An 11,243-nucleotide genomic window follows, 5' to 3' on the forward strand; every position below is an offset into this window, starting at 1 on the left:
GTTACTTTCCAAAGGAAAAAGGAAGAATTTGGGGGCCGTTGTGTAATTATTGTAATCGATTGAATTAACTAAAAAATACCGTTCAGTGAGGAGGCACACACAAAATGAGAGTAATACGCAGTCACGTGAACACAGATGGAAAGTCAAGATACAGAGAGATGGGGGATAGGGTTATACTCGCACTTATGACTGTTGTTTTTTGTTTTTGTTTTTGTTTTTTTTTGAGAAGCTAGGAAAGGTCCTAAAGCATTTTCTTTTCTAAAAACATTTCAAATTTTATTTTGGAGTATAGTTGATTTACAATGTTGTGTTAGTTTCAGGTGTGCGACAAAGTGATTTAGTTATATTCATGTATCTATTCTTTTTCAGATTCTTTTCCCATATAGGTTATTACAGATTATTGAGTAGAGTTCCCTGTGCTACACAGTAGGTCCTTGTTGATTATCTATTTTATGTACAGTAGTGTGTATATGTTAATCCCAACCTCCTAATTTATCCCTCCCTCGCTCCTGTGATTCTTGGAGGCGGTTATCTGTCCTGCCTCTTCTCATCAAGGTGGATATAGCCAAGCAGGTTATTTCAAGAGAATCTTTTCCCGAAGTCCCCAGAGGGTTGAGCATGGGGTGGGGGGGTGCTCTGAGATGGGGCAAGCAGTACAAATAACTTGATATAACACTTTGAAAGGGATCTCATGGTCTGACTTTGTCACACAATATTACAAATATCACATGAAAATATTTTAGCATGGTCTCCTTTGTTGGGAGCCTCATCCAAGTTTCACTCTAGGGCTAGTCCACCCTAATACCCCAGCGGTGGCCCTGGGAGTATATATAGAAGGAAGTTAACTTCCCAGATCTGGGATAAGGTGGGGGTGGGGTGCCCCAATGCTGCCTTGGGGAGGCCTGTGGGTGAGAAGGGGACAGCATGGGTGCCCTCAGCCTTTTTCTCCAGGCTCCTCTCAAATTAACACTTTTGATGGTTTGGTTGATGGGTATTTCTGGGCGCTCCTCCCTCCCTCCCTCCTTCTTTGCCCCTCCCCCACCCTCATATAGTCCTACTGACCCCACTGGGTGCTGGGGAGCTAGTATGGGAATGGTCCTTAGCACTGAAGCAGAAAGGAGAGAGCCTGGAGGGCCTGGGATGGAGGCTGGGGCTGAGGTTGGCGTGGGGCACAGAGGCTGAGGCAGAGGCTGAGGCAGAGGCTGGAGTTGGGATGGGTTGAAGCTGAGCTGAGCCTGGACCCCAGTGGGGTTGTTGGAGATTGGATTGGCAGGGCATCTCTCTCAGTCTTGACAGGATTCTGAGAAACCTATTTTTGGAGTCCAAGGCAGATGTTCTCCCCCAATGAAGAGCATGTTTGGTGTCTGCTTTCCCCTAGGAGGGGCGGGAATGTCCCCTCCCCCTGCTCCCCTCAGCTGAGCAGAGTCATACATCACCAAGGGGCCGGGCTCCCTAGATGTATTGCCCTAATACGTCGCTATAGCAACCCCACTCTAATCCTGCATTATTCTAATGTGGTCCCCCTCCCCACTGTGATGTATAGCTTGGGTCTTGGAGCTGCGAGGCCCCTTCTCTGAGTCTGCTCCAAGTACCCTAGGGATGGGTGGGTCCGAGGACGGCTTGGCTTCCTTGGGTCCTGTCTCGCTTCTCCTCACCCTGTGCATGGGATCCTTTGTGAGCTGGGGTGTGGAGGTGGGCTCTGGCCCGGCGGCCCACCCGCTCGCCTGCCCAAAGAGGGGAAGCAGCACACGAGTGCCTGATGCACCGACCCACGCCAGCCTGCCCGGCCTGGGGACCTGAGGCCTTGGGGTTGGGGGCCAGGGCAGGACAATGGCTGCATTCCGGCTGCCGGCCACAGGCCTCCATTGTTCCTGTGGACACTGCCTGCTTGAGGGCCGCAATTCTGGCCCTCACCCCGCATGGGGCGTAGGATGCTCCCCGGACCACTCCCCCGGGGACCATAGAGGGGTGATTCATGGGGTGACCAGGGCATAGCAAGCCCCAGCTATGCCCAGATTCTGGGGGGTGGGAGGGGGAGGTGACTGAGGGTTGTTTGTGTCAGGAGAGGGCGGGGTTGAACAGCCAGAGGACTCAGGGCTGTGGACACCAGCCACGTCATCTTGTACTCCTCCTCATGTGTGGGCTGGTCAGAGAGGCCCCATTGTCAGAGGGGCAGGCCCACCCAGGCTGGAAGGGAAGTGAGGATGGAGAGGGACCACCTCAGAGCTGGGAGGACCCCGTAGACCACCCCCCATACTGCACTGGTCAGGAAATTGGGGTCCAGAGAATAGCAGGGACTTACCCAAGGTCACACAGCTAGGTGGGGACAGGCCTGGGTCCAGAACATTTCCCCATATCTCTCTGGTGCTGAGATACTGCTGCCATTTCTGGTAGAAAAACTGAGCTCCAGTGGTGATCTTCAGCCTTGGCAGAAGTTATATCCACAAGCGCCTTTCTCTCCATCACTTGCTTTGAAATTTCTCTAGTTTAGGTCAATACCTGGCATCCCTGGAATGAGAATTTAGAGCTAAGGGGAGTCCTTGGGCCATGCAGAGGCTATACTGGCTACATCTTCTGTAGGGCCCTGAAGAAAGGAGTGGGGCATGGAGATTCCCAGTGCTCTGACACAAAAGATTCATAGATGTAACAGTGGATTTCATTGTTTCCTCCCAAACAATGATCTCCCTTGGGCTCTCACATGCCTACTCTACATGACTGAGAGGTAGGAAAGGGAAGAGGCTAACCCAGGAGCGTTTTAAAGACAGGGGGACTGGTCTGTTCCTGCTTCTCAACATAGGGCCTGTTGAATTGTATGATTGGATGAGTGGATGGATTGTGAGTGGTTGGGTAATTGCATGGGTGGGTGGTTGAAGAGGTACATGGATGAATGGATGAGAGGATGGGTGGGTAGACGGGTGAATGGATGGTTGCATGGGTGCATGGGTGGTTGGTGAATGGACGAATGGATGGACGTAGGATGGATGTAGGTAAACGAGGGAATGCCCATTTCATATATTGAGGTCCAGAGATGGCAAATGACCCAACTTGGGTCATACTAAAGATAAACAGTAGAGTGAGGCCTGGAGCCAGGTACCTGGCCCCTGCCTTTTAGGCTGGGATGCCCTGTGGCATGGTTTGGTGGTCAGCCTCTGGGCAGGGTTGCAGTATAAGCAGGAGTTGGAATGTGAAGGAATCTATAGTTAGATTAGTGTCATGGTGGGTGGCTTCGCGGGGTCTAGGGGCCTTGACCCTGAGTTGAATCTTCTGTGTTGGGATCAAAAGAGGTGTGTGGAAGTGTCCTGAGCAGGGCAGGAAGAGGCATGAAGGCTCAGGAAGGGGGAGCTAGTGGGGTCTGAGGGCATTGGGGCTGAGTGGTTTTATCTCCCTGGGATCAGGCCCTGAGCTAGGAGGCCCAGAGGCAAGCCCTCACGCATTCTTCATGACCTAGCTTAATGGTACCATTGTCTGTGGGGCCTTCCCTGACCCTCTGGGTGCTGTCTGCCCAGAACCCAGCACAGAGCCTTAGTACTTAGAAGAGGCTCAGAGCACATTACTGGGGGCATGGGGTTGCCACAAAGAGTCAGATGTGGGGAACAGGCTAGGAGATTGCACCTGCCTAATTTTCTGTGTCATTTTGGGCAAGTCCCTCAAAATCCTTGGGCCTCCGTTTCCTCATCTGTGGACTGGGAATGGAGAGCTTGAACTTTTCTTCCCAGAATGGTTTTGAGAATGAAGAAAAATAATTCTGGGGGTAGAAAAAGCACTAGGCATTATTTTTCTGCACTGCTTCAGCCCCAGCAATTATACAATAATATATATTGTACATATAAAGTTGATTTTATAGCTAATGCACACTTACAGTATGCCAGGCTCTCTTCTAAGTGTTTATGTATATCATCTCCCATCTAATCCTCACAGCAATCCTACCGGGCAGGTACTGTCATTGTCTTCTTTTGACAGATGAGGAAACTGAGGTATGGAAAGCATAAGTAGCTTGCCCAAGGTCCCATGGGTAGGAGGTGCTGAGGCCAGGACGGAAGCCTGGAGCCTGGGCAGATGCCGGGGTCCGCATTCTTAGCCACTATATGTAGCTTCTCAGTGCACAGTGCTCTGAATCGACACATCAGGAAGGCTTCCTGACCTTGGTGATTCATCCAACTTCCCTGAGCCTCATGGGATTTACCTGATTTCACGGTGGTGGAGAAGGGAGCAGATCTAATTAGCTCTAATACCCTTGGTCCCTACTTCTCTCCCTGGCCCAGTCCTGAGTTCTAGAACCCCCTCCGCTTTGGGCACATGCCCCAAGCACTGGACACTGCTGTTCGCCCCAGCAGGGAGTATAAAAATAACATGGACCTGTGTGTCAGATAAAATGGGTTTTATTCCAGGCTTTACAATTAACTAGTCTTGCTGCCTTAGTTAGGTCATTCAGACTCTCTGGGCAGCAGCTTCCTCGTCTGCAAAATAGGAATAGTTAATGTGAGATAAAGAAAATACAAAGTCAGTGCACAGATAAGTATTATGTCAGAGTGCCCCGGGCGGAGTGGGATCCGTGTAAAAGTTCATTACATTTTGGTTTTCTTCCCTGTTCCCTTGCTTTTGTACAATGCCCTACCCAGGCCCCACAGTAAAACAGCTTTCATTCATCCATCACCTACTTATGCTGAGCACTCTGTGTACCTCATGTCCCTTAATCCTCAAAATAGCTCTATGATGTAGGGACTGCCATTGTCACCGTATCAGAAAACTGAGGCACAGAAAGGGTAAGGAGCTGGCCTAAAGTCACACAGCTGATAAGAGGTGGAGCCAGGATTTGTACCCAGATCTATCTGGTCCCACAGCCCCTCTGCTTCACTATTCTGCTCTCTGCCTCTCCTGAGACATGGAGAGCATCCCCAGGGATTTTGATGACAATGGGAAAAGGCAGGTAACCCACAGTGGCAGGAAGGGGCTTTGGCAGAGGGCCAGGTCTGTCCATGAGCTGCTGAGGTCAACTCTAGCAGCTTCTGCATGGAGGGAGCACTTCCTCCTCTCCAGGCTGGCCAGCCCTGGGGAAAGGCAAGGATGGTGACAATTTCCAACCGTAAGCAGGGAGGGCCATAGCAGTGCAGGGTCACAGTCTGCTCCTGCTAAGAGCTGAATAATCTGGAGCCTTTGAAGAAGGATTTCTGAAAAGCCATCAGGAGTGAATCATTGACTTAGGGAGGCAATGAATCAAAGGGGAGTTCATAAAACGGCAAATGAATCGGGTGTGCGGACGACAAGCCACTGCTATTCCCCGGAACCCTCCGGGGACAAGAGAGCCGAGAGAAAAGAAATAAAAATAACATGGGGCCTCACGCCTGCTCCAAACCCAAGTCAGCCCCTCCTTCCATGTGGAAAGACAGAGGGGACAGAGGGATGAGACCCACTTGTGGGGCCAGAGGGAGGCTCCCAGGGCACATTTGGCTCCCTGGTCCAGGCTGCGGGTGCAATTAGCAAACGCCCTTTCCCCTTCCTTTCAGGAGCCCTCACAAGAAAGAACACTGATTTTGACGAACACCCAAAATAATGTGAGATGAGGCACCATGCATTATGCATGAGGTCTGATTTAACATGAACATTATTTCTTGTGTACGAGACCATATGCCTCCGCGCTGTCTCTGCAGCCTAATAATACCCGGACCCACCCTGGTCAGGCTCAGCCAGAGACATGTCCACTGCGGGTGTGCGCGTGGGGGGCCGTTGAGGCAGAATCCTCCTGGTTCTTGGTGCTGAGGGGAGCCCATTCAGGTGCCCTGGAGGTGGGTGGGAGGTAGGTCATGCCCCTGGAGAAACACCAGGGAGGGAGCTGGGGGTGGGTGTGTGAAAGTGTGTGCCTGTGTGTGTGTGCGTGTATGTGTGCATGTATGTGTGTGTGTGTGAGAGAGAGAGTGAGAGAGAGAGAGAGAGAGAGAGAGGGAGAGGGAGAGATCAGGAGCCCGTGACTACCTGATGCTGGGTTCATGGTGTGGTGATGTGGGGACATGTTTTTAGCACAGGAGGGACGATGGCAGGAATGGATAGTTCTAATTGCTGTGTGTGTTTGTATATATACACGCATATGTATGTGTGGGGGTGTGTGTTTAAAAAATAAGATCACACATACATACAAACACACAGCCTAACTTTAATTATCTGAAGGGAGCAGGCGAGATCTGGGAGGAGCTGGGAACAATGATGGGCAGGGATGTGTTTGGAAAGTGGGGTGAGTGCTTGAAAATCCTGAGAGGAGGGGACCCCGCCAAGGGATGGAAAGGATGCTGCGTGTGGCAAATAAAATAGCACAGGTGCAGGTACCCAGAGACTCTGGAGAGCTCGGTGTCAGAGGCCGCGAAGCTGGCCAGACGGTGGCACGGGTGTGCCCGAGAGTGTCAGCACACGTGAGTCAGCAAGCTGGCAGAGTGTGCATCAGGGTTTTAGCCGGTTGAGAGGAGGAGTGGTAGCAATAGGTGTGAGTGGGGCAGAGACAGAGGAGGTAGCTGTGATGGAGAATTTCCGAGAATGGCTGTGGAAGCAGGCGGGGTAGTAGATGGGGAAGGAAGGGTCACGGGCAAGCCTGTGCGTGTGAAACAGGACCGCTTCCATTGGAGGTGAAAGTTGCCTCTGCTCTACCCGGCACCCTCTGTAGAGTAGCCAGCTTGATGCTGATTTGGGGGTATGCTCAGCTGTGAGGTGGCCCTGGTGACTGCCGCCATGTCCCAGCTCAGGGACCAATAGAGGGCAGTCCTCCCACACGGAGGCCTCCCAAGCGGCAAGGGGAGCCCAGAATGGAGGGCCAAACACTAACTCCAAGGCCTTCACATATGCGGAGCAGGGACAGGATTGACGGCTCCTCTGGCTTCGGGTCACTAAGCCAGAGGCTCCAGGTGAATCCCCTTCCCTAAGCTCGGGGGCAGCCGCCAGACCAAGTAACCAGCCTCCTCTCGTTCCTCCCCCTGCTCAGGTGAGTCTCTTTTCAGGAGCTCCAGCTCTGCTGGGGAAAGCCTGGGCCTGGGTGTGTCACTAGAGGCTTGACCTTCCCCTTTGTCGGCCCAGAGCCTCTCCAGAGGAGGCTCAATTCTAAAGAGCCCTAAGTGGGCAGTTGTGGTGGGGGTCAGCTAGTCCTGTGGACACCCAGTTGAGTCTTGGGGTCAAGGGATGATTGCACAGGTCCTAAGCTATGCAACATTGATGCCAGTGCAACTTCCTGGGGCACGTGGTGGTGGGGAATACAGGCGTCCTTGAAGTTCAGGGCCGGGCACCATCCCAGTGCGCCTTGATGATCACAGGCGACCACAGTGGCCACCTTCCTTCTTCCCAGTTTAGCCACCCCCCACCCTGCAAATATTGTCCCAGCTCAAAGCATCGGCAATGTAGCATGGACTTTCTTTCACCCCTCCTATGTCTGGGAGCAGCTATGGATTTGCAGACACAGTGGCACATGCACACGTTTGTACCCCAACACAGAGAGGCTCACGTGGGGAGAGGGATGCTCTCTCTAGCTACCAGAATCTGTGGTTGCGTGATCTTAGAAAATAATTTTGTTCCAGTGAGAAGGGGAGGGAGATGGGATGAGAAAATCCCAAATCTGTTAGGGAAAGCTTGGGCTTCGTGGGAGGTCAATGCTAGGGACAGCTGGCTCTCTTGAACGAAAGGAAGTTTCAAGCTGTCAGGAGTGAGCAGGTAGATCCACACACACATGGGAGGGAAAAAGCCGCGGTCAAGCTCACAGCCGACTGCCTTTCCTAAACTCTTATTTTAATCCAGGGAGTAAGACTCCAGGGAAAGGTATTTCTCCATATTTCCTATGGTTTCTTTCTTATACAGTAAGATGTGTTGTGGTTCCTACCATCATCCCAGGCTGGCGACTAGGGGAAGGAGCCCCCAGGGGCCTTCTGTGACCAAGGGTTGGGTTACCGGGTAGCTGTCCCAGGCTGGTGTCTCATTAGGCAAAATACTCGCCAAGTGGAATATTTTCTTCCATCCCCTTTCCCACTTTTTTTTCATCTTTTTGTTCTACTCCTCAGCTGCTGCTAGATCTTGGGGGCCACATTGTTTTGCTGTTTTTGAGTTGACTTGCTTAAATAATAAATCCACCCTCTTAGACGGGGTTAAGCAGACAATTAGGAAATCAATCAATCAATGGGTGTCAGCTGCAGGCAGAGGCCGGGGAAGGGCCCCGTCTTCCTGGCCGCCCTTTCCAACCTCCAATCCTGCGGCAGCTCAGGCGGCAGGGAGCTCTGAGCTACATTCGCTTCCATTTCAGGGCCCCGAGGCTGGGACAAATCCAGGAAGGACGAAACAAGGAGGGAGTGTGGGGAAGTGTGGGACTACTTCGAAGTTCCGTAGTTAGTGGAGCAGGAAATGAGAGGCCTAGGTGGGGTGACCAGCGGCTCCCGTCAGTCGTGGTGTCACCCAACTGGCAGGTAAAGTTTCCAGCCTCCTTTGTAAGAAGACTGGGGAGGCTCCGTGGCCTGCCGGTTTGGGGAATGGAATGGCTGGGACACGGGTGCCAACGGCAGGGCTAATCACTAATTAGGCTGGACTTAAGGAGGGAGAAAAAAAAAAAAAAAAAGAGCTGTGAGAGGCTGAGCCTTTGAAAACCATGGTGGCCTCTGGCTGGTGGCCTCTGCAGAGACAACTCTCTCCTGAGATTGAGGGGCAGAGCCCAGGGTGTCACCTGGAACCCTCAGCATCGAACAAGTCATCCTGAGGCCCCAGCCCGCCTGAGACAGCCAACTTGGGGGTCTGGGAGCACCTCTCTGGGCGCCCAAGATATTGTCGGCTGGAGCCAAGGCCTCTCACAGGCCTGGGCTTGGACAACTTCCCTGGTGGGAGGGGGCCACACACATACCCTCACTAGGGACACAACTTTCTCCCCAGCTTGTGCCTTCAAGCTTTGTCTCCACGAAGAGTGACAGAAACCTCATGTGGTTTCTCCTGAGAAGGGAAAAGAACTGCATCTACGGAGGAAACAGGAAGAGCCGTTTGATTAGTATTTTTAAGAGGAGTTGCTCTAAAGGAGAAAGAGCTTGACTGGGACACAGATAGTCTGTGGCTTTGGCCCTGAAACCCGGAGCTGCCTCCCCCATCCTGACTCTGGGGAGGGGGGCAGGCTGTGTTTAAGGCTTGACAGGGGGATGTCTGAGAATGTCTGCTTCCCTCCCCAGGTCATGACTGCACAGCCCGGGAGTCCTCCTATAGGCTGGAGCATCACTCCCTGGGGAGCGGGGGTTCCCTTGGGGACCCATCCCTGGAGAGGCGATGCCAGGGCTTTCTGGTGGCACAGCTCTTCTTGCCCCCACTCCTCCCCAAGAGAAGTTGGGGCAGGTCATTTGTTTGCATAGAAGTAGGACCAGGTTTGCCCACGCAAACTGGCGGGGGTCCCTGCCCAGGCCATTCAACTCCCCCAGGACCCCTGTCTAAGCTGTTAGAACTCCCAGTGGATCCAGGCAGGTTTGGGTACTGTTTGTTTGCAGGTGGAAAGCCAGCTGGGGTGGGCTGGTGGGGCCTGACTCGGCTTCCAACTGCCCCAAGACCCAGAATGATGAAGTTGGCCTGGATCCCACCTGGGGAGTGCAAAGTCAGAGGTGGGGAATACAAAGATGCCCGGCTGGTGGTCCAGGTCGAGAGAGGCAGGCTTCTTCCTTGGCCCAGAAGAGGAGTTGAGTTGTGACTGAGGAATGGCCGATCCAAATTCGGTGTGGTGTCTGCAGTGTCTTAGGCCCTGGTCTGGTCCCAGGATAGTCTGTTTATGGGGTGGGGTGGGGGACATGAGGTAGCTTCATCTTCCCTAACCTCACTCATCTGAGGCAGGGGCTCAACCATTGCCCAAGTAACAAGCAGCACCGATACTGGCCTGGAAGAAGGTCTGTGTGGTCACCTTCCTCCAAGAGAGTGAGGCCAGAACTTTGGGGGAGGTGAGTCGGGGTATCCCATCCCATCACCCACAAACCAACCCAGCCCTAGTAGTAAAGAGGACAGGACACAGCCCTGGGGTACATGTTTATGTGAGTAATAAAATATTTACTATAACATAAATATAAAGGGAACTTCCCAGTCTACATTATTATTATTTTTTTGCAATAAAGATACAAAGAGAATGCACCAAAACATTGTTCCAAAAAATAATAAAAATAAAATAACAAAATTTAAATTCAAACGGTAACAAACAGAACAAGAAATGGAGAAGGGGGAAGCTCCAAACACATCCAGAAAATAAATAGAGATGGATCAGAAATCTGGAAATCATATTAAAATATCTTTTTCGGATTAGTGGGTGTACAAAATCCTTTAGTATGGGGAGGGAGGGCAACCCGGAAAACCAAAAATAAAAACCAAGCACAAAATGTTTCTTTCTCCCCGCCAGTGTGTACATATCTCACATATTTACATGGTTCCCACCTCACCCCAAATTTGGGGAATTTCTCTGCAGGCCTCCTCCAGCATCCCGCATCCCAGGGGGCTGAAAGGGAGCGGACGGAAGCTGCAGGGACTCAGGCAGAAGGTTCTCAGGGAACGGCTTATTTCTACAGCTGGTTAAAAAATATCTCCAACTTTTCCAAGTTTCGTTTGTTTGTGGCCGGGAGGTCAGGGCCCCGCGGGGAGTGGGGGCCCTGCTGTGCGGTGGTCGGTCTACAGCCGGGCAGAAGCCCCTTCCCATCTGCGTGTGCGTGGGAGCGCAGACCCCTCCAGCGTGGCCGGGAACCGAGCCGGAGCTCGGATAAAACGAAACGAAAAATGAACACTCGAATTTTTTTTTGTTGTTAGTTTTTCTTTTTTGTTTGTTTTTTGTTTTATTTTGCTTTTTTGGGGTAGGGTAGGGGAAGGTAAGGGGAAAAAATAAATTAGGCTAGATTAAAGCTTTGGCTATTTCCTGCTTTTATACACAGACGCGGCTCTCGCGGCCTCCCCTCCGGGGCCCCGATAAATACAGTATACAGCGATTTAAATTAAGGGCGCGGGCGGAGTTAGAAGGACCCCAGGAGCCGAGAGGCTCCGTGAATAAATAAAAACTGTAAAAAACCAAGCCCGGAGGAAAGGTAAGGGGGATGGGGCGCATCCTTATGAGAGAGAAGAGGCGTGGAGCGAATAAAGTGACAGTCCCCCACCCTCGACACTCAGGCTCGGGAATCCGCGCCGGGGAGAGGGATGGGGAACTCTCCTCTCCGTCCTCTCTCCCGGGTAATCCCTAACCCCGTACCGCGTTACCTGTCGCTGTGGGGAGGCCGCTGCCGGGATCC

General features: G+C 52.2%; 1 protein-coding gene across 1 annotated transcript in view; it reads right to left on the minus strand.

The window, feature by feature from the left end:
• Window positions 1-8,135: 8,135 nt before the first annotated feature.
• The window catches only part of POU3F1 (POU class 3 homeobox 1), a 3,925-nt gene continuing 817 nt past the window's right edge, over window positions 8,136-11,243 (minus strand). The window contains exons 2-3 of the mRNA XM_024738741.1: window positions 9,517-9,569; window positions 8,136-8,276 (exon numbers count right to left, since the gene is read on the minus strand). Coding sequence (XP_024594509.1) covers window positions 8,136-8,276; window positions 9,517-9,569 — 194 coding nt within the window. The remainder of the gene's footprint in view (window positions 8,277-9,516; window positions 9,570-11,243) is intronic.

Source organism: Neophocaena asiaeorientalis, unplaced genomic scaffold (assembly GCF_003031525.2).
Source record: "Neophocaena asiaeorientalis asiaeorientalis breed wild unplaced genomic scaffold, Neophocaena_asiaeorientalis_V1.1 scaffold106, whole genome shotgun sequence".
In the NCBI taxonomy this organism is placed as follows: Eukaryota; Metazoa; Chordata; class Mammalia; order Artiodactyla; family Phocoenidae; genus Neophocaena; species Neophocaena asiaeorientalis.